The following is a 24671-nucleotide window of genomic DNA, read 5'->3' as shown; positions in this document are numbered from 1 at the left end:
AAAATTATACGCAACTCTTCACTAAAGGGAGCATCGTCGTTGCAGAATAGATCAATCAAATACTTGTATTTTTCAATTGTTTGGCTGTGATATTTGTGTGTTTGTTTATATTAAAATCTCATAATTTTCTTCAGTAATTAAAGATAACACTCCTCATCATTCTAGTTATATATGTTAATCCTCATTACATCTCACTTGTTTGACTGAGAAATTTGTGCATTTGTTTGACTTGATCCGTCATTTACAATTCTAGTTATGTTATCCTCATAATAACTAAAAACGAAAAAACAAATCCTCATTATACTCATTTCCAAAATTAATTATGGATTCCCTAATCCCTATAGTTGACTTAATTCGATAAGGAATATTCACGTGTTAAGGCTATTTAAGTATTTTTTTTGTTTGAAATTTATGGTGTTGAAATCATACGAAATCAGTTGTACAAGGAATATCCAACATCCTCAAACTAGATGTTAGAGTTAAATCGAATATTAAGCACTCTGAAATCCAAAAGTGTGAGATAATGAAAATGTGGGAAAATTCTGAATTACTTATAATCGGATATTTTGAGAGAGAAATGAAACTAAATCGGTATGGAGAATTTTAGCGATTATATAGATTTAGAGTGTCATTTTGATTTTGAAAATATGAATATTAAAATAATTAAATTACTTTATAGAATCAAAGATTGGTGTGGTAAAATTTAGTTGAAATATTTATTTATGAATTTTTTTGGCTTGCATTATTATTTTATATTATTGGGAGATAATTGTGGACAAAAGATCAGATAATAAAAATTGTAAGATAAGATCTATAAAAAGAAAGTCAAGGAAGACATATTTGTCCCTTCCCACTCATCACCCTTAATAGGCATATTTGAATGTTTTTCTGGATGAACATTATTGGGATTGAATTTATGGCTGAGGGGTGGTGGGAGAATTAATTAGCTTAAGTTTCATGTCATTATTGTTGGTATTATGTGATTTGGATATGGAGTTAAGTTTTTGAATTTAGAAGAATTCAATTGTTCGTGGGATTTGATTTTAATATAGGAGTGGTAATAACTTAAGCATGAATGGGAAACAAAAGAAAATATTTTTAGTGACATTTAGGGATGACCGAAAGTTTTGAAGATTTTAATTAAATTGGGATTTTTGAAGATTTTAATTAAATTGGGATTTTTATGTATCACATGCTTGAATCTATTTGGTAGATTTGACTGAATTGAAGTTATTTTGATAGGCTTTCAATTGGATTGGAAGAAAGAAAAAAAATTGAATTGATGTGGAAGGAAGAGAAAAAAATGGTCAATGATCATAGAAATTTATTCTAAAATTTTCATTTGTTTGATTCTCGAGTACTAGAGAAAGGTGTGTTACTACTATGTCTTTTTCTTACTCCAATGGCGTGGAGTGTAATTTAAATCATTCATATGGTTTGCATCCTGTTTAAAATGAATTTTAATAAAATGTACTACTACTATTCATTCACTTGTTGGTCACTAAAATACAACCAATAAATCATACGTTTCCAATCAATCAAGCTCTTGAAAGTCGAATTCCATTCACTACGCCTCTTTATAACATCTCTTTTTAGACCACTTTTAGTGGATCCAGCTCACTATATATTATCTTTTTCCCGCATTAATTATCACATTTACTTTTTTTCCCTCCATTTATAAAAATTATATTTCCTCTGTCCCATTTTAGGAGTTTCGGTTAACCATATCTGGGTGTCCCACCTTAAAAGTCACGATTGAAATATTTCATAAATGGTAATAGGCCTCATATTCCACTAACTTTTTTCCACTCACATTTTATTTTAAAACTAATATATAAAACTAAGACTCACATTCTATTATTTTTTTTCATCAATTTTGCTTTACATTTCTTAAAATCCGTGCCGAACTCAAATAGGACTTCTAAAGTGGGATGAAGGGAGTAATAAATAGTTAAAATTGAAAAATAATAAAACAAGAAAGAGAATAATATAGAGAAAATAAGACCGGAATTTTACAACAATATGAAACGATGAACAATTTTTTGTATATCAAATAAAATAATGATGAAATAAAGACTTGATGGCGTTTAGATAGATGATATAATATATTAAAATATAACATGGATAAAATCTTTTACTATATATTAATGCAAAAATTTCAACCTTTTGCAATTATACTCTCATCAAAATGATAATATGCACTTTTTATTCGATATATGTTTTAACATACAATTGGTAAAATAAGAGAGATATAGAAAAAAAATAATTAAAGTATTGTTAATGAAGAAATTGTCTCATCACATTAGAGAGAAATGAGTTTTCAATTTAGAAAGTGTATATTTTTATGAAACGGACAAAAAAGGAAATAGTGCATATTTTTATGGGATAGAGGGAGTATTAAACAGCGGAAAAAAATATAGTTGTAGAAGGTACTACAAATATCAGTTGCACGAATAAATAATACTCTGTCCTATAATAGATAAACATACTTGAGGAATGACATGTGATTGTAGGAGATGTTGTTTTGCGTGTTAGGTGGAAAGAGAAAATAATATATTAATATTAATGTGAAAGAGAGTTTTTTTAAAAAATAGGAAATGTGATATCTTTAGTATGACAACTAAAAAGAAAAATGTGACATCTATTATCCGACATAGGTAGCATGAATTGAAACATTAAATTTGGTTTGAAATTTATCGAATGTCTCAGATTAAACTGGAGACTATTTTTTAATTTGGATTTTTAGGTTCCATTTGGACTGGTCTGAAAATCTAAATTAATTTACTATACATAAATATATACTATTGATTTAAAATATCATACATAAATAAAATATTTTATCAAACAATATTTTATTCAACTATTACTAGTTTAATACTCCCCCGTTCCATAGTAAGAGAGTCATTTTGTCATTTTGGTACGTTCCATAATAGCAGAATCATTTCATTTTTTAGTAAAAGTCAACACATTTCTTTTCACTTCATTTAATCTCTCTTACTTTATTCTCTTTTCACCTCTCCCTACCTTTCTTAATCTTCGTGCTGAAAAGAAATGTTTCAACTACTATGGAACGGAGGGACTACTATATATTAGCAATTACTCCTTCCGTCCCGCAATTGAAGTCATGTTTAGTTATGACACGAGTTTAAATAATTGTAAAGGAAAGTGGGTGGAGTAAATTAGTGAAATGTGGATCTCACTTATATAAATTATTATTTTAATAATAAAATGTGAATAGAATAAGTTGGTGGAATGTGTGATCTATTTACCATTTATGGTAAAAGAGAAATATTTGGATTTAAAAGTACTTTGTTTCTTATAAAATTGTTACAATTTGGAATCCGAATGATAAAATATTTCAGATTGGTTCAAATTTATATTCTCTCAATTCTATTTTTTGAATTAGACAAAAAAAATAATAATTTCATCCGTAATCCGAAATTCTGAGTAACCACTCATAATATCCTCTAATAGTAGATGACTATTTACTTGTGCTTATAAATACCTATCACTAAAATTTTTCACATGGTTACAATTCGAGTTCACTTGCTCATTTACTCTAATAATCTGTTCCGATCAGACATTAGAGCTGAACGTTTCTGAGTGATGCGTTCTTGATTTCCTTATATGCTTGCTAGGACTTAGTATTGGAGCCTTGGAAGTGGTGGAATGTGTTGAAGATGAGGCCAAAAGGTCGAACTACGGATCTCGAACATAATTTTTAGAGATTCGTTGGAAGAAAATAATTTAGTCCAAAATGAAGACACATTTCAAGTCATTTTCTGTTATATAACTCCGAGACAAATTAGTTATCTACCCTACAAAATATCGGACTCTTAAAACATAGGTTTGTTTTGCATAAAAACTAAAACTACTTTGAAGAAAACTTGGGTGACAAATAACATGACATCAATAACCAACTAAATAACTAAATATAGAGGGGAATCTTCATTTTAATGATATATAAATCATCAACAAAGGTCTTAGAGATATTTAAAATTACTAATCTAAGTAAATCAATAAATTATCCTATATTATACTACTCATCTACCTAAGCAAATCATCAAAAGTAAACAATGAATAACAAACCTGAAAAAAACCTTTTTCTCGTAAAGAAACGTGTCTATTATCTTGAACACAACTAAAACCAAAACGATCAATAAATGAAAGAACAACAAACCTTTGAAAGGAATCAAACCTAGTCCTTTTCTTTTCTCCTCCAATCAAATGAAGGAATACAAGATTGAAACATTCTTCTCATGCTTGGAAGTAGACGTGTCCGGTTTTAACTGGCCCAGCGATCAACGGTCGCTTCCGAAACTGGACTCTCGCAGTTCAATCATAATCCGAGTTTATATGGCATGATACATCATCTACTACAATCATAAAACAATACTCCCTCCATTAAAAGCGTTTCTTTTTAGCACACGATTTAAAAAATACATGTTAAGTGAGTTAAGTAAAAAAAAAGCGTAAATAGAAAAACGTAGAAAAATGAAGAGAAAAAAATAAGGTAAGTGAGAAAAAATGTGTTGACTCTTACTAAAAAGGGAAATGACTTCACTACTATAAAACGTAATAAAAATGATAAAATAACTCTACTACTATGGACGTGAATAAGAGTACTGCGCTATTGATTATATCACCTACTACAATTAAAAAACAATAAATAGGAGTGCTACACTGTTGATTATATCACCTACTCCCTCCGTCCCAATAAAGTTACAAAACTTTTGGGCACGAAGATTAAGAATTTATATTAAATAAATAGGAGAGATGGAAAAAATAAGAAAGATAAGAGAGAGTAAAGTAAATGATGGAATAAAGTAAGAGTGATTAGATGTTGTCTCTTTTGTTAAAAAAGGAAATGACTCAACTTTGTTGGGACGGACGAAAAAGTAATACGACTCAACTTTCTTGGGACGGAGGGAGTACTACTTTGATTGATTTGGTGATGTCGGTAGCCGAGGTATGGGTAAAAGCAAAGAAAATTAGTAGCAGTATATTTTTTTGTGATAAGTACTACTCACATTGTCTATGATTAAATGTCTCATATTTGATTTATACGAGTTTTAAGAAATTATTTGACTTTATAAAGTAAAATTGGTAGAAAAAAATAGTGGAATATGAGACCTACTTTATATATTGGTTTTATAATAAAATGTGAGTGAAATGACTTAATGTAAGGTCCACTTACCGAATATAGTAGAAGTGAAATGTGATATTTATTAACAGGTTATATACTACAAAACTGATCAAAAATACATTTTATTATATAATAAATTTGATGTATTTATATAATATATATTTAATTATATATGGTAAGTAAAACGGCCAGACCAGTTGAAACGTGAACCAGTGACTTCACCGGTTCGTTTGCCGTTCCGATTTTTAAAATATTGGTTCTAGGTAACCATGCCCCGAGTTCCAGTCGGGGAAGGATAAAGTAAAAAATTAGGACGAGCACCATATATGATATTTTTAATGCCTGAAGTAGTGTATTAGTGTATTCAGCCTTCAAATGTGAATTTTGAATAAAACCATGTGATTGCATTAATATCGATAATTGTTAAATGTGTTAAATAAATAAAAATGTTTTATGATCAAAATATATGGTATGTCGAAAATGAACTAAATAGTACTAGTACATGATTTTTTTTTTGTTAAAAGTGAATTAAAAGGATTGCAATCTGACAATATAAGGACTAGTGAGTAATATCATGGCGGTAGTAGAATGAAAGGAATTTTTTTTTTTTTTTTTTTTTTTTTAGAATGAAAGGAATTTTGGTGAGAGGGAATTCAATTTTGGCAGTATCAGATGAATCCTTTCCCCATATGTACGGATTAGGATTACTCCCCTTCTGCGAAACCTGAAAATGAGATATGGTGGGATGATTCGACAGCTTTATCATACACTCTTTTCCACGTTACCTACATGACTTTAAAAATTCATTAAAGTTTTATTTATGAAAAATAGGAGTATAAGACTATTTTTATATAAATATATAGAAATTAGTTTTTGTGGATATTAAAAATATAAAAATTATACTCTTTCCGTCCTATTAGTGATTCTTACCCAATAAGATAATCGACATAGTTCGCATGTAATTAATGAGTTCGTGTTCTTACGAGTTGATCCATTATAAGTTCAAACTGAGTTGATGTTAATTTCAGATTGGAGTGGATAACCCTTTAAGAAATGCTCTATAATATTATTATTTTTATTATTCTTTTAAAATTAACGTTTTACTTTTATTCTTTAAGTTCTTGTAAATCAGGTGTGAACTCGGTTCGTGTTGAGATTGAGTCGTTATCAAGTTGATCCAGTTACAACCCAACCTATACGATTTGCAATCCTTATTCACATTCCAATTTGACTCGTCTCAACTAACGTCGACTAAGAAATGTATCACCTTAGCCAGGACGGAGAAAATAGTATTTAAAATTATATGTATAAAATTCTGTCAGAAATTAAATTAAAAGTAATAGGAGTTGAATTGGTATAGAGACCGGAATATTACTATGGTAGTGAATTTTAATTAATTGAACAATTTATTGGATCGTAGTCCTAGTAATTGGGAATGAACAACTCAATTTGAAATCACTGGTAAGAACAATTTTCAATCAAATTAATACTAATACTAGTACTAGTACTCATTTATTTATGGGAACCAATAAAATAGAATAGAGTATAAGAAATAAACCTTCAAATTAAATTGGATTTTCTTTGTCTTCTTATCTTACCAACTCATGGATGGACACATCACAGACACATCTGGTGGCAGTTGTAAAATTTAAATGCAATATCGTCCTTTTTTGGGGCTTTGAAAAGCTTTTATAATTTTGATTGAAAAATAATACTCCCTCTGTCCCCCAAAATTCGTTACCATTTGACCCGACACGAGTTTTAAGAAATATAATAGAAAGTGGGTTGAAAAAGTTGGTGGCATATAGGTCCTACTTTTATATATTAGTTTTATAATAAAATATGAGTGTAAATGAGTTAGGGGAATGTAGGGTCCACTAACAAAAATGGTAAAATTGAAAGGTGACAAATTTTTAGGGACGGACGAAAAAGGAAATAAGTGACAAATTTTCAGGGACGGATGGAGTACTTGTATAATGTTGACAACTAGTAGTACTACATATCTTCATCTTTGTCTTGTGTGAGATTTTTTTTAACCTTGAAATAAGATTTTTATTCTTCCTTTCTCTTTCCAACATAATCTACATTTTCACATACTCTATATACTATCACATTGATATCATGTTTTGTAGCTGTATACTTCTATATTATGGGACATTAAGTTATTATCACGAATTCATATTAATTTATGTATTGTAAAATGTACTGTTTTCTTAATACTAACATTATGTATTTTATAGTATAAGATTGTGAATTATTAATATTGCAATTGGAGATGCAATTATCATTTCAGTTATTACTGTATTTATCAATTAGGGTAACACTTAAACCAGTGGCGGATCCAGGATCCGGAATCGGAGGGGGTGGAATATATGGTATTAGCTTGATTTAGTGCGGACATGACTATTCTTTTCGTTGTTCGGGGCGACGCCGGAGGCAAACGGAGGGGGCGGACATGGTAATTTTACTTTCCGATAAAGGGAAAATAGTCCTGCCCCCTAGATCCGCCACTGACTTAAACTAACACGATTTCGGCTATGAGGGGTCCAATTTACTATAAACAGTTGTAAAGTATTTTTCGATATTAAATAAAATAAGAAACAACATAATTACATAAAATTAAAAATTAAAAATACTATATACTATGTCCTTAACAACATACACACTTCAATACTAAAATACTATTAATATGAAATAGACATAAAATATTTAATATTAGGAGGACAATGATATCGCCATAAAAAGAAAAAAAGATAAACAACTTTAATTATACAATAAGGGCATCAGCAGTGGGGCGCCCTAAGGCGCGCCACGTCATCAGTTTTATCATCCTTCCCCCCAACCTGCAGTGGGGCGCCCTAATGCGCGCCCTATGGCGCGCCACATCATCATTTTATTGTTTTGTTTAATTAATTTAAATGCTTTCAAATAACAAGTAACGAGTAAATAAAAAACGTCTAAATAACAAACGGCGATGCATTAATAAAAAAAAGTTACACCATTCAACTTACAAAAAAAAAACAACTAAGTCGGTGCAATTCCCAACTTCCGACGCAACTCATCGATTAACGCCCGGAGATATTCGGCTTCGTCGGGGTCGGTACACTTCTTGAGGGCCTTGTGCGTCTGCAATAACGTCCTCGCCATCGACGCTGTTGCCAACGACTCAAACGCGGTGGTCGTCTAGGTCGGGAGCGTTTCCGGGAACGAAGATGGGTTTGCAGCGGTCGAGGATGAGGTCGCGACCGCCTTCCCCTTGGCCTTCGTAGCCTTGACGTCGAGAGGACGCCGGAAGGACACAGGTGTGTTGGAACTCCCTTCATCGACGTACGTCCGGTTGAGGTCAACCGGGTGATTGCCGCTGCCGCTGCTCGTGTAATCACCAGCTTCGGTAGTCTTCGTCCTCTTCGGCGCACCAGTGTGCAGAATTCCACCTTGGAACTTCTGCTTGTCCCTCAAAAGCGCCCAGATGGCCTCGTGCTTGAAGTCGCCGTACATCGACCGGTACGACAACAGCGCTTTAGCGCGCACGTCGCTCAAGCTCTCGCTGCTCCCCTGTTTCCGCGTGAACTTCTCGAACTCCGCCGCGTACAAGTTCACTTGCTTCTTCACTTGATCCCAGTGCTTGCGGAGTTGCTCACGTTTGGGCTTGTACGCGGTCGGCGGCTTGGCCTCATTGTAGAGGCCGGCGATGCGCTCCCAGTACGCGACCTGCCTCTGGTTGTTCGCGAAAATCGGGTCTTTCGATATATCTAACCAACACCGGGCAAAAATGAGGGTTTCGTCGTTGGTGTAGTTGGTACGGCCGGGGGCGTACTCATCGCAATTTCCGGGAGGCGGCAACTTCTGCGCCCGCTGCTGGTTCCGCTTCTTTTTGGTTGGGGCGGAAGCGGTCGCGGCGGGTTCGGGATCGGCCGTTGTGGCGTCACGGCGAGAGGGAGCGCTTGGTCGGTTTGGAGACGGCTCCATGTCAGACAACCCGTACGATTCCGTACTGAAATCGGGATCGTACTGGGTGTCGGCATCGAACGAACGATATTCACCGGGTTCTGTACCCGGCCAACGCGCCTCTCCGCTAAACATAGGACTATTGGGACTTGAATCCATTTCGTAGTAATTATGTAAATGTAAGTTTCGAAAGTGAAATCGTGAAATAAAATTACAAATGAACTCTATTTATAAAAAAACGAAACCACGTCCCATCGTCCGCGTCGATCGTCCGCGGCCTATGTCACGCACCCGCAATGGGGCAGACGATGGCGGGCGCGGACGATGCGCGCCATCGGGCGTACCATCGTCCGCCCCATTACGGATGGCCTAATACGAATAGCAAAATGAAGAAATAGAAATAGTAAGTACAAATCCAACCAAATAAACTCAATCTACCGTTAACCTTATATTCCTCCTTAGAGCATCCGCAGCGGTCACTGATTAATCTATTTTACTTATAATTTAAATAGTTAGATGAGATAAGTGACTGATTAATCTATTTGTTTTGCAATATTAAATATAAAGCAAATTAAAAAAGTAATTGCTCAAACACTATTGTCATTAGAAATTTTTTTAGAAAGCAACTAGTTGGATGAAAGTAATCCACCAGTTTATATGCCCATATATCAAAATTAAGTCTTAACCATATAAAAGATTTATTTAATCCAACACTAGTGTCATTATGATTTTATTTAAAAACTAAATAGTTGGATTTGAATATTGCACTAACTGATCTATCTAATATATCTTAACCATGTTTAAAAATCTATTTAATCATACACAAATGTTATTAAAATTTAATTTATAAATCAAATGGCTGGATGAAAATAATTTACTAATTAATACATTTTGCAATAATTAAGATCTTAATCGTATCAATATTTCACTTTATTAAACACAAAGGTCGTTAGGATTTCATTAGAAATCAATAGTTGGACGAAAATAATTGACTAATTCATTTATATATTTTGAAATATTAGATCAAAATCACATTAAAATTTTTTATTTAATCAAACACTTATGTCATTAGGATTTCATATAGAAACCAAATAGTTGGATGAATGTAATTCACCAATTAATCTATCTAGTTTGTGATATTAGATCTTGACCAAACTGAAACTTTATTTTATCAAACATGAATGTCATTAAGATTTTTTTGTACGAATCAAATTGTTGGATGATAATAAATTAATAATTCTATTTTACAATATTAAATCTCATTCACATTAAAAAATTAATTTAATCACAAATCATTTAAATTTCATAATACTAGTCTTCACATCCAAATATTTTTTTAATAAAATACTTCTAAAAGTTACTATAAATTATGAAATGGCTACTTGCATATATATACTCAAGTTTCAGTACTATCATCCAATCAACTTATAAGTCGATTGTTTACGTATTTTACGTATTGACTCAAAAATTATGATACGAAATTAAAATAATTCAAATTGGGAGCATCCACAAGTTTTTGTTTTTGTTTTGTTAATTTATAAGCTTGTGGACTGCTGAGCAAATATAGTTTTTTTTAATTAAAAAAATTGACGATTTAATTTTTGTAGTATTTACACACACTCACGCATATATACATACATATGATTTGATGAACGAATAAGTTGAGCAACAAGAATAATAAAATACTTTTTTAATATTTTCAGTTTTTTTACTTATTATAAATTTAACACTTTTAGTTGTGTTGCTTTTGTGGAATAAAAAACTGAATCCCATATTATAATTTATAGGATATAAATATGGGTTGTTATCTTCTTCTACCGTGAAAAAGGAAAAAACAAGCGCCATACTTAGAAGTAATTGGCGGCGATTTTGCCCGCAGGGGCGTAGCGCAGTTGGCAACGGAGGGGCAGATCTTGCTGCAAAGTGGCGGCGATTTTATTGAAGGATATGAAAGTAAATTTAGCTGCTATTGAACCAGAAACTATAAATAAACCGGTTTTTTTAATTGAACCAGAATATGGCTGTACATCATCATTTCTCTTTGTAATTTACAAATTTCTGTAAATGTAATACTCCCTTCGTCCCGTACTACTCGCACGTATTTCCTTTTTGGGCGTCCCAAGTTACTTGCACTCTTTCCATTTTTAGTAAAAATTTTCACCTATAGCCGTCATTTTTTACTTTCATATACACTCATTTCTTAATCTTCGTGCCGAAAAGGAAATGAGCGAGTAGCTCGGGACGGAGGGAGTACAATACTTATATCATATGTAGTCCTGATTCATCCAGTGTAACAGTTGATCAATTGGGCTAAAAAATAAGCTTGAAACCTAATAATAGGCCTGCAAGTAAAAAAGAATTAATTTATTATTACCAAAGGAACGGAGTCAGCGTAAAACTCATTATGATGGAGTACTTCCCAATTTTCACCACTGTGGTGGCTCCTTGTGTGCTGGTTACCAGTGTAAGTTCCTCCCACCTAATGGGCCGCTGAGGTACCGTTTTTGAACCCCTCCATAGCGATGTCGGGCCGGGTTATGGGGGCGCCTGGGGTGAGCGAATCACCTTTTTGTCCCTAAGCTAAATAATCTTCTCTCTCTGAGGCTAAAAAACATAAATGTTTGCTATGTATAAAGAAAACGTGTTAGGATCCTTCTACTGTACACAATATTTGTTTTTGACAGAAAATCTTCTAGTTATAAGTAAATTTTTGTTTATCTTTCGTGATATTGTTGAAGACTGCTGTCATTTATTTATATTCACTCAGTTACCTTCTTCAACCATAGCACTCTTCTTCGACCACTCACTCTTCTCAGTTACCATCTCTCCTTCAACCACTCACTCTTCTTCAAGAGGTTAGTTATTTATTTTATAGGTTAAGTTATTTTATGTTTTATTTTGAAATTAGGACTTATGTATTAATTTTTTGGATAATGCAGATTTTAAACATGTATGTTTCCGACCAATTGGATCATTTTCTCCTATACGGTCAGAGACACCCTTCTCAACATGTATTTCTAAACAATGTAAGTGCTTCTGAACTAATCCGAGTTTGCTTAGCTAGAATAGAAGAGCGTAGGAGAGCTACTTTCTTTGCCAACACGGATGGCGGTCACATGAATAATTGGATGACAATAGCTTCAATTACTGCCAACACCCGTGCGTGTTTAGACGGAATGTTTAGGCACCTCGTTGACCATTATATAGTTCTCCCGGCTGATATTGGTTACTTAGAGCGTCAATTTGGCGAATGTGAGAATTTACTACGAAAAATACAATGTCAAATCACTATGTATTGGTGTATCAGAATAATCCTGTATCTTCTGGTTTTCTTTGTTATGCTTTTCTTACCGAACATGGCATCTGTGAAACAACCGAGTTCCCACTTCTATGAAGTCACGAAAAATATCTTATCTGGTGTGTGTGGACTCCTGCTATGTCAATTCGTGGATGTGGTGATGAGAGATAACTTCCAAGACCTTCGTGAGCTGAAGAAAAGTGCAATCTTAATAAAGCGCATGATCCATCATCTAATTGAAAGATTGGACCAGTCTCACCTCATTCAAGAGAGAGTACACCCTCATCAGCTTTAAGTCTATGCCTTTCTACCTACGATCTTCAACTTTCAGAACTTTCAGTGTTGTGACTTTAGTTTCCCCATTATCGTATGTAGACGTCACCACGGTTCCGGGCCGGTTCGGCCGGTTCGGTTCGGTTTGGGGACCTCTAATCGTATGTTTAACTTGCTGTTGTATCGGACGTATTTCCTGAATGAACTTATGTTTAGTTTGTTTAACTTGTTGTTTCGGATGTATTTTCCCAATGAACTTATATTTAGTTTATTTGTGACTGAGAATTGTTTATTTTATCGTACAAGTTTCAATACGTGAATCGTGTTTTGTTTGCAGAATAAAAACCTAAAACAATTTGATTTTCAAAATATGTTTTTAATTAATTTATCTTTATTAAAAAAAAGGGGGTCTGGAAATTGGATAGCGACAGCGAGGCTGTATTAGTGTATAATGCATCAGCTGGTTAAAAGTTGATTTCTCCAAGCATAGAAAGATCGACTGAATCAGATTGTGAATTATTGAAGAAGTAGTATGAATAAAAATATTTTTAAATACATGAATGAAAAATAAGTAATAATTTTGGTATATCACAATCTGTTACTTGAATTGGTAAGCGACTCACAGCTTGTCACTCACGGACTGGACTGCCTCTCTCTCTTCATGTTTTAAATACCATCTCTTTTCCATTATTTCTTTCTAAATCTTTACTCTACCTTGTGAAAGAGTGAAATTATTTTTGCAAAATAACGATTGAATAGAAATGCCTCACTTGTAATAGGACGGAAGGAGTATTAGTTTTATAATGGATTGTGAATGTATATAAAAAATGGAATAGAGTAAATAGTTTTATAAATATAAACATATGTCCCCTTTGAAGAAGATAACAGTTTAATTCAATTGAAGGAAATGTTTCCAAATTCCTAGCCGTGTTCGGCGTTCCCTATCATTAAATTTATTAATGAATGAAATCATTTTTTCACCTTTTCGAACATTTTTAGGACCAAACTATATTGGACATTAAAATTCCTCAACCTACACACGGTCAGTGCAAATAAAGAGATTTTTTTATAATATAAATCAACAAGAATGCATGAAATGAATTTGTTAATTATACTACACCACTACAGTACTATTACTATTTATGAAGGGACGTGAAAAGATTTTGGAGTTATAATAGTACATATTAAAAAAATAAATTGTATGTACATATGTGATTATACGTTGAAATTACTATCGATCAATTTTTTATTTTTTACATGTATATACGTATTTATTTGCATCATAAAATTTTAGTATAAAATGCATGTTGGGAAGGTTTTAGTTTTGATTGATTATAATATTTATTTAATTATTCTAATATTAAATTAATGTTGTAATGGTTAATCGGATTCGTATTTTATAGAAGACGTGAGTGGATCTATTTTATCAATAAAGTACTTTAATGATGTTCATTAATTCCACAGGTAGTGTAATGTATAATAAAGTTTTCCAAAATTTATGGGTAATTCCTCTTTTGTTCAATTCTTTATTGTATAGATTTTTTTATCTCTTACGAACATTATTGTTGGTGATTAATTGTTTCATATTTATTACATACATTTTTGTTTATAATTTTGATATAATGATATTATTTCTAATTTTATTTAATTAATTAATTTATAATTTAAATCAATATTTTAAAATTATTTTATCCCCCGCGCTATGTATAATATTAGTTAATTATTAATAGTATCCAACTGAATATTACTATATAAAAAGTATTGGTAAAAAAAAGAGTTTAGGAGTCCTATTTGAATTCGACACGAGTTTTAAGAAATGTAAAGGAATATTGGTGAAAAAAAGGAATGTGGAACCTACTTTTATACGTATATTAATTAGTTTTATAATAAAATGTGAGTTGAAAAAGGTTAGTAGAATGCGAGTCTATTACCATTTATCGAATATTCCAACTAGGACTCCTTTTTTTGACGAGACAAAAATGCTCAAACCATTGAAAAATGGTGAGCTGAACAAAAGAGCTCAGGTGAGCTGAACAACAGCGAACCTCAAGGAGTTCACAGTTGCCCCAAATCGAGCTGCTCCAAACAGCACAACGTACTCAAACAGAACAAAACAAAAAAGGACAACCAAAGCTCACAAAGGTATGACACAGCACAACACCCAAAAGAAGACACCCAAGCACGTAGCCAAACAACAAAAAAGAAGGAAGGGGACAGCCATAGAATCTGTTTCAAGCGAGCAACGAGTAGCACATGAGAAGCGGGAAATGGTACCACTTTAATCTAGGGCGAGGGTTGGAAAAAGCACAAGCTTCTTGCTTTATCTTGTCACAAAAGCGGATCAAAACAGTTAACCTCCAAAAATAACCCTTGAGTTTGCCCAACTCCTAACATAATTGAAGCTATCCATCATCTGTCCGGGTGAAAATGGGAGCTTCAGGTACCATCCTCTCATCCATATATCAAGGCGCCAAAAAAGTCGTTTCTTCTCAAACTCTCAATTGGGCTTAAATTCATGGAATATGATCTTGTTCCGAATGTCCCATATAGACCATGAGATGACGTAGAACATGGAAAACCACATTTGCTTATCAATCATCCTCAGGCATGTGCCAAGCCATGAGAGGAGGCAGTCTTTAGGATGATTAAGTCCTCCCTCCGTCCCACTTTAAGAGTCTCGGTTTACCATTTTTGAATGTCCCACTTTAAGAGTGGAGGACTTAAACTATAATTTATTTTTTTCTACTTTGTTTTTAATTTTCTCACAACTCAAATAAGTAACATAGTTATTATTGTTAGGCTTTTCATAACTAAAGTTTAATGTTACTCCTATACTTTATTTTTATATTTACAATAGTTAATCAAGTTAATATACTTGATTAATTGTCATTTGGGTTTATACTAAAATATAAATGAAAGTAATTATATTTCTATTATTTTTTAGTCTATCTCTTTCATAGTTACTAAATTTATTGTACAATATTCATAAATTAGTAGTAGTATATAATCAATCCTAAAGTAATGGTTAGTTAAACGGTCAAATTTTGAAATTGGTATATATTTTTCAATTGATTAAAATAATTTAGTTTTGGTTAGCAAAAAAGAGTAAAATTTGGAAATATAATTTTGAAACTATCATATCAGTATATAATAGGAGTATTAGGATTGATTATATTATATACTAACACCAAACGGTATTCTAAACCTTATAAATTAATAATAATAAAAGTTTCATTTGGATTAAAAATAGTGTGTGCATTGTAAAATAAAACTAGGAATTGATACTAACATATACCTGTGGCATCGTTTATTTAATACTCCTAAAGTCTAAAACAAAAACGAGAAATGATACAGAAGAAAAGGAATGGTGAAAGATTAAAAAATGGTTTTTGAAGAAAACACCGCGTGCTGTGTTAGAGGATCCGCACCCCAAAATTCCAATGATACATACTTCGTCTTCTTCACTGATTACCAATAAATTTCTTTTTCACTTATAACTATTGAATTTGAAATAATTATTCTTAGTTAGAATTAGGAAGACTGATTCAAATAAAACCTAATTGATAGCTAACAAACTCTTTTAATAAACAAATCAATGGACTCCTTTCAACAACCTGCCCTAACCCTCCTCTATAGATTATGCTTACAAGGCTAGCTTAGTTTTTACCTTGTTATACGTATCGTGAATTCTAGTTCATCTAGACTTGTTTGCATAAATGGCCGGAAAGGGGGAAGGACGGGCGATCGGGATCGATTTGGGCACGACGTATTCGTGCGTGGCAGCATGGCAACGCAACCGCGTTGAGATCATAGTCAATGATCAGGGCAACCGCACCACACCTTCTTACGTCGCTTTCACCGACGACGAGCGTCTCATCGGAGAAGCTGCCAAGAATCAAGTCTCTAATGCTCCATCTAACACTGTTTTTGGTCAGTTTTTCTCTTCCTTGCACTTATTATGTCCTCATTCAAGCTTTTTTGGATTTAGGGTTTTTTAGAAATATAGGAAAATACAAGTTGTATACGAGTGATATTCTAATTATTATTTCCTACTTTGCTTCTCAGATGCAAAGAGGCTGATTGGCCGTGAATTCAATGATCCAATGGTTCAAAGTGACATAAAACTATGGCCATTCAAGGTCATTCCTCACTCCACCGACAACAACAAGCCTATGATAGTACTCTCATACAAAGGAGAGGAGAAACAGTTTTCAGCCGAGGAGATCTCTTCAATGGTGCTCTCCAAGATGAAGGATATCGCCGAGGCCTATCTTGGTTCATCTGTCAAGATTGCTGTCGTGACTGTACCTGCTTATTTCAATGACTCTCAGCGTCAGGCAACCATGGATGCTGGAACTATTGCTGGCATAAATGTTGTTAGGATCATCAATGAGCCTACTGCTGCAGCCATGGCATACGGTCTAGATAAAGGTGGTAATGTGGCTAAGAATGTGCTGATTTTCGACCTTGGTGGTGGCACGTTTGATGTGTCAGTGGCCGCGATTGAGGCAGACTTCATTGAAGTGAAGGCAATTGCTGGAGATACTCATCTTGGGGGGCAAGACTTTGACAGTAGGATGGTGGATCATTTCGTGAAAGAGTTTGAAAGGAAGAATAATAAGGATATTAGCGGAAATCCAAGAGCTATTAGGAGACTGAGGAGTGCTTGTGAAAGAGGCAAGAGGATGCTTTCTTCCACTTCCCAAACTAATATTGAGATTGAATCTTTGTTTGAGGGGATTGATCTGTTTTCTACCATCACTCGTGCTAGATTTAATGAGCTCAACATGGATTTGTTCAACAAGTGTATGGAACTGGTTGAGAAATGCGTGAGTGATGCAAAGGTGGAGAAGAGCAAAGTGGATGAGGTGGTGTTGGTTGGCGGGTCGAGTAGGATTCCAAAGGTGCAGGAGATGTTGAAGGAGATTTTCAATGGGAAGGAGGCGAGCAAGAGCATTAATCCAGATGAAGCTGTGGCGTATGGTGCTGCAGTGCTGGCTGCCCAGTTGAGTGGTGAAGACGATGAGAAGGTGCAGAATGTGGTTGTTTCGGATGTCACTCCTTTGTCTATTGGTGTTAGAACTGTTGGAGATGTGATGTCAGTATATATTCCACGGAATGCACCAATCCCAACAAGGGTGGAGAGTATTGAGACGACGTCCCGGGACAATCAGACGAGTGTAGAGTATATGGTGTACGAGGGCGAAAGAAGCAAGTGTCTTGATAACAATCTGCTAGGTGAAGTCTTGCTCTTCGGCTTTCCAGCTGCGCCCAGAGGTGTTGCTAAATTCAAAGTATGCTTCGACATCAATAAGAATGGGATCTTGAAAGTGTCGGTAGAGCACATTGGATCCGAGTTGAAAAGGGAGATAACCATTGACAAGGACAAGGGTAGGCTGTCCAAGAATCGAATTCGCAAGATGCTGAAAGATGCGGAGTTGCACAAGTTGGAGGATGCGGAGGTTTGGCATAAGGCCGACGCGAGGAGAGCTTTGGAGAACTACACCTACGACATGAGGGACACCACCAGATGTGCAGCCGGGATGAGATCAGCCGACAAGAAGAAGGTAGAGGAGGCCTTCGAGGATACTATGATATTTTTGGGGGCAAGCTTTTCTGGAAATTCTTATGCTTGCTTAGGCAAGTTGGGGGAGCTTAAGGAGATTTACGAACCCATTAAAGCCAAGATGGCCCACACCACGGATTCCATTTCAGAATATAAGTCTCAACTCGCTCACCTTTCAGAATATACGATCAAGGCACGTGAATTTTTCAGCATAAGAGTTTTTTGGTTTTTTCTCTTTTTTTATATTTTTTTCTTATTGTTTCCCATGCAAAATATACAAATTGACCAAACTACCCCGCAGAAAATTCAAAAGTCCAATTCTGAATTCTGAAGAGAATGCCTCGCGTATCAGATAAATAATTTGAAGGCATAGTTGTTTTGTTTTCTTGAGTCTGGTTTTAGTATTTATTCAATTTTTTGTACCTAATGATTATTAGCTCTATAGTGATGTCCATTTTATCCACATCCCTATTGCCATTATTCTATACAAAATGGTTTTTTTTAATTGTGGAATGGAATGTTGTTTCTCTTTAAAACATATATTTACAACCTAGGATGCAAGATTGAGATTTTATTTGTTAGATTGGTTAAATCAAATAATTTATCTGGAAGCACAGTACTAGAATCAACATGGTAAAATATAAGTGGGATGACCCTCTGAAACTGCATTCAGATGCCTAAATTTCCATTACAAGTGTGACTGACTGAAATTAAATTTTGTTCTGCCAGATTTAAATACACTCATATGGCTTATTTTAAATAGATTTTACTAATAGGTAGTTTGGTCCGTTTATATATTTTGTGAGGAGATTAAAATAATAAATTAAGAGAAAAATACCCCTAAAAAACTTTTGTGAAAAATTGGATGAAAATTCAATAAGTTGAGACCCTATTTTGAAATTTATCGCGCGGCACCGTGTCTTCAGCCGACTCCACTATGGGTGAAGTGGATTTATTAAAAGTACCCTCCAATTCAATAAACTAGTTTTACCACCCGTGCTATACACGGGCCATAAAACTTGTAAAAAATTCTAAGATAAATGAACTTTAAAAAAGTAGAAGATAAATATTGTATAATTATGCTTGTAGACAGAGAATTCACGTTTGTAAAAAAACATATGGTAAATATCAAGACAAATAAATAAGTGTCTATTTCCAATGAACAAATAATTTTTTTGAATTTGAAACGCAGATATGAGGGGAATAAATAAAATATAATACAGAAAAAAGATGAGATAATGATACTTACCTTCCGTGCTATGCACGGGCCAAATGATTTTCAAAAAATAAAAAAATATATTTAAAATGAATTAAATCAAATAAAAAATATATAGAAAAAAATGTAAAAATTACTGCAAATCATGAATATAAACTATTTAAATTTTGTATTCATAAGATTATAAAATTTTTAAAACATACTTCTACATCTATCAACATCTATCAGTCTATCAGTCCACTGTCACGAAAGGACATGAGGGAAAGAAATAGAAATAGAATATGATATACAAACAAAAGATTAAGAAATACTATATACCAAAGTAAATAAATTAAATTATTTGAAAAAATAAATAGTTCATTATAAATTCGATCAACAAAACATCGAAATCAAACATCTTCTAAACAAAATAGTTACAAATATCCCTCTAACACCAGTAATTCATACATTTTGAAAGACTTCTTTGTAAACAACATTAAGAGTATAATCGCTTCTACTATCATATTCATCCCCCACAAACTTAAATCTTCAAACCTTCACAACTTGTGACTCTAGATATAACAACATAAAGTTGTCCATGACTGAAGATCGGTTTTTTTAACTATTTATCCAAGATGGGACAGAGATTGGCCTTAACTTTTAATGGTCATTGCATATAACACAACCAATGGAAATTGGCGTCGTTAGAATCTGAATGGTAGCCTTGGATCAGACGGTATCAATTACATTCGCGGAATCAAAACCTTATGACAAATATTATGCCTCCAAATATTAGGTATCATTTATGTACGAAAGTGAAATATCAGGTACTATCTATTAGTCAACTCTTTAAAAAAAAGAGACTTCGTCTTTTCCACCAACATTGAAACCCTCATCGGTCACACTCTCAACAGCTCACCAATCGAGCAAGAAATCAAAATCGAAGAACTACTCATTTTCAAGTCTTATTTCTACAGAAAACACCCACCGACACAAAATTACATCAACAATATCGACGATTAAAGATTTAACCAAAAAATCTTCAACCACCGACTTTGAGTCGACTAACACAATTGCCCTCAAAAGTTTGGTGCTTCGGCAACTAAAGTCACAGATTGGTGTTCAAAAGGCGGAAACTTGCTACAACATTTCTTGATCAACAACAAAACCCTCAAAATCCATTTGCTCAGCCCCAAATCTGGTGACGGATCACAAACACGAACGGGAGACGAAGAAGAATCAAACGATTCTCATTCCAAGGTAAAAATAGAATTGCAAGTACATCGGTTACAATTGTTAAATAGTTCAAAGTCTCTAAATCATCTGTTAAGCATAAACAATACATGTTTAAATTGTTAAGATTTGCATGTCTAAATTATAAATTAGAATTGTGAAAATATGCGTACACATAACTCAAAAATGTAAACATATTTGCAAATTCCAATCCAGAAGTGTCCGAAAGCAAATGACCAAATTTCACAATTTTGACAGTTACGTGTTTTATCCTTGACAGTTACGTATTTTTACCATTTTTTGGTAGTGGACCCAATATTGCATGATTTTTTACCAAGTTGACCAATAAGATGGAAAATATTATTCAAAAAAATTGAAATTTTTATAATTCAAAATATTTTTCATATAACAAATAACGGGTGATGAACATGAATCTATACATAAAAAGTCACATTACTAACATAACTATGTTTAAATAAATTAGCAAATGAAAGCTCAAAAGTAATGGAAATTACATTTTATGGATACACAAAGTTTTAGTATAGAAATTCTATTTTACGGATATACACATTGTTTTTCACTTCTCTCTAACTAAGAATATGGACCCCATATTCCACTAACACTATCTCTCTCTTACTTTACCAATTTCACATTAAAACCCGTGTTATTCACAATGTGTCCTATTTTTCGTCGACGGAGGGAGTATTCAACAAAAATGGATAAAAAATACCTCCATTACGATTTAAAGTTGACGGAACAATATTCTCATTCACAGCAAAAGAATGTTGTCCACTATCATGGAAAACATCAAATATAATAATAGGACTTTAACTATGAACAAACGAAGAGAGTATATATTAACAAATATATATCAAAATAATAGTATTCAATATATCTTTTAGTATATTTTTTGATGACTTAATATGTGATATTTCATGTCATCAAATTTGAAAAATCACAAAGTAAAAAGAGAATAATATAAATTCAAAATATACGTTCACAATATTTTAAAAAAATCTATTTACTAAACTTCTAAGATGAAAATTGTCAAAAATGGAACAAAATAAGTAAAAAGAAAATAGAAGAGGGATCGTCTCTAAAACAGTATCATCAATAATAATAATAGGGCAACTCATAACTTTCAACATCACCATCTAACACAAAAATAGAATTTATAATAAAAGAACTCATAACAAAAATATACTCCCTCTGTTGCACATCCTATAAATTTGTCCCATTTTACTATTTTAATCCATCAGGCAAAATTTATCCCACTTATATATATATACCTAAAATAGATATTAAATACACCATTCCACTATACATCATTATTTAATTAAAAGTAAAACAATTTCTTAAATATCACGGTAGATAAATTTGAAATAAACTTTATGGGACGGAAGGAGTAATAAATAGTTGAGACTAAATTATAGTCAAAATAAACAATTCCAGATTTAAATAAATAAAATGGGCAGGTAATACTGATTAAATAAAATGGGCTGGTAATACTGATTATTAACCGAAAACACGATTAAAGTGAAAAAAATGATAACTAAACTAAAATGGTTTTTAATAAAAAAAACACACCACTACACCACACCATCTCCTTCTCCAACTTCACCACTGCACTCACGCCGTCAATCCCTCCCTCAGCTTCTACAGAAATTAAAATTGAGGAAACACCATAGTCGGCTACAAAAGGGGCTACAAAAATTACAACCTCATTATCCACATATTACCTTGAAATATCAGCGCCACCTAATCACCATTACAATCCTTTTTCGATATGTTAGGCAGAACGGAATGTATCAAGAAGAATACATATATTTGGGAAAGTTTATAAACAAAAATGAATACAACAAATATTTCACTCGCTCCTCGCCTATTTGCCTCTCTCTCTCTCTCTCTCTCTCTACGACCCCCCACTTCTAGTGGCCGATTGAGAAACTTGAAATGGATCGGAGGGGGCGTAATTAAAGAGCGACGCGCTGAAAAACCTCGCTTCAAAACCTCATTTTGTAGCGATTTCACCCGGGAGAGCCGGAGACTCGATCGCCACAGCCCACTTCTCCGCACAGCAAATCCCCTCCATCGCCTTCCTTGCCTCGCCGTCAGTCGACTACGGGTAGCCACCGCATCGACGCCAAATTTCACTCAGTTCATGCGGCCCGATTTCCTCTCTGCTTTCCCTCCGAATCTTCCAAAGCGCAATCTCTTCCACCATTCTCTGCTGTGTCGCCGTCTTTCGTCGTTTAAACCAAATAACACTCAAATTGCAGCTCGTTGCATCTTCCTCGTTCTCTGCTATTAGCATAGATATCTTTCACATATTCACTCTCTACTATTTATTGAAGAATTTTAAGATGGAGTACTTGATACTCTAAAGGAACTTACTATAATTTATTTAGTCTATAAAGATGGCGTTTGGTTTGAAAGATAAAATTATAATGAGATTCAATATAAGATAAGATAAAATGGGTTTTGTCTTGAACTAAATTAGTAGTATTACTAAATTTTATATTGATGTTTGGTTGAAGAGACTATGTCCAAGACACAATATTAGTTAAAAGTTCTATTAATCAAACTAATATAAAAATTATCATTAATTAAGCTTATTTATTATAAAATTTACAACACAATTTAAATCTATTCATTATCTGATACAGTAAATAAATATTAATTAAATATATAATCCAACAAAATATTAATAAAAAAACTTATTTAATTATTATGAAATAGGGGGTACTACATAAATAGTCGACAATACAACCCAGTAAATCTCATTCATGAAGAAGTGATAATATCCATTAATCATTATAACCTCATTGACCAAAAAAACAATTGTTAAAATTTTAAAAAAAATTTATTTAACAAAAAAAAATTGCCAAAAAAGCAACCGCCAGAAGAGAGAAAAAGGGGGTGTATTACTGTAGAGACAAATTGGTTGAAGCCGTAATTTTCACGAAGAAGAAGCGGCTGACCGAGTACCTCTCCGCCACCATCGACGACGAAGAGGAGGAAGAGGGGAAGCCGATCGCGAAATCATTCTGGCAATTCCGCCGCAGCAGCAGCATCAACTCCGTCCCGTCACCGCCAGTGATAGAAGAGAGAGAAAGGGATGTAGAGACAAAATTAGACGGAGGGTGAAGGGTGAGATGGATAGTACGGGATTAAAGCCATAATTTTCACTCTTGATATGGGCTTTGTCGGGCCGTGACTCTGAGTTGCGGGCCGGAGTTTGATGGATATTGAGCAACCGAACGGCAGATTCTATCAATCCTAGCATTAGTTCGGTTAACCGAAGGCACCAAAGGAGACTGATGAATCTGCTAGTATTAACAATTCTCTAGACTACTTTTTGCATTGCTCAAGATGACAGCTATTTTGTTGCAGGGATAGACTAAGAGCATCTTCAGTGGGCGGACATCCCACTCGGACATCCACTAGGACATCCCAAAAACACCTCCTGCCACGTCACTAGGACATCCCACCCCACCCCACTGCCACATCACTAGGACATCCCCTGCATATTCGCCCTTCCCATCGCCCTTCCCACTAGGACATCCCGCAATTAAAAAAATCACAATAATTTAATTTTAACATAAACAAAAAGTACGGGAAAGCAAAATACGGAAAAATTACGGGAAATACTTGAAAAGGGCAAACATACAAAGTCATAAAAGTAGAAAAGGGCAAACATACAAAGTCCACCCATTCCACCCATTCCACCCATCCCACCCATCCCCGACATTCCCGGAACCGTTGACACACTTCCGCTAACGTTTCCCTCCATATCTATGGGAAACGCCGGAGTCTGCGACTCGCTCGTGGCCGGGGAGTTCCTATCGTTCTCCATTAAGTAGAAATGAAATTTGTAGTAAAAGAAGAGAGAAACTTGTTAACACAAGTGGTGCAAATGAAATGAAGTTCAACGAGCCGTATATATAGAATTTAAAAAAAAAAATAAAATCAAATATCGGACGTCCGACCTTCGCCACAGTGGCGCCCGTCC

The 24671-nt window shown here is 33.8% G+C and overlaps 1 protein-coding gene across 1 annotated transcript; it reads left to right on the top strand.

Moving 5' to 3' along the window:
• Nucleotides 1-16381: 16381 nt before the first annotated feature.
• LOC121776952 (heat shock 70 kDa protein 18-like) lies at nt 16382-18562 on the top strand. The gene is made up of 2 exons (XM_042174089.1): nt 16382-16595; nt 16731-18562. The coding sequence occupies exons 1-2, from the start codon at nt 16382-16384 to the stop codon at nt 18560-18562; spliced, it is 2046 nt and encodes a 681-aa protein (XP_042030023.1).
• Nucleotides 18563-24671: the final 6109 nt, after the last annotated feature.

The sequence above is a fragment of the Salvia splendens genome, chromosome 18 (assembly GCF_004379255.2).
Source record: "Salvia splendens isolate huo1 chromosome 18, SspV2, whole genome shotgun sequence".
NCBI lineage: Eukaryota > Viridiplantae > Streptophyta > Magnoliopsida > Lamiales > Lamiaceae > Salvia > Salvia splendens.
The sequence above is the reverse complement of the archived record's forward strand: the minus strand, read 5'-3'. Positions and strand labels throughout refer to the sequence as shown.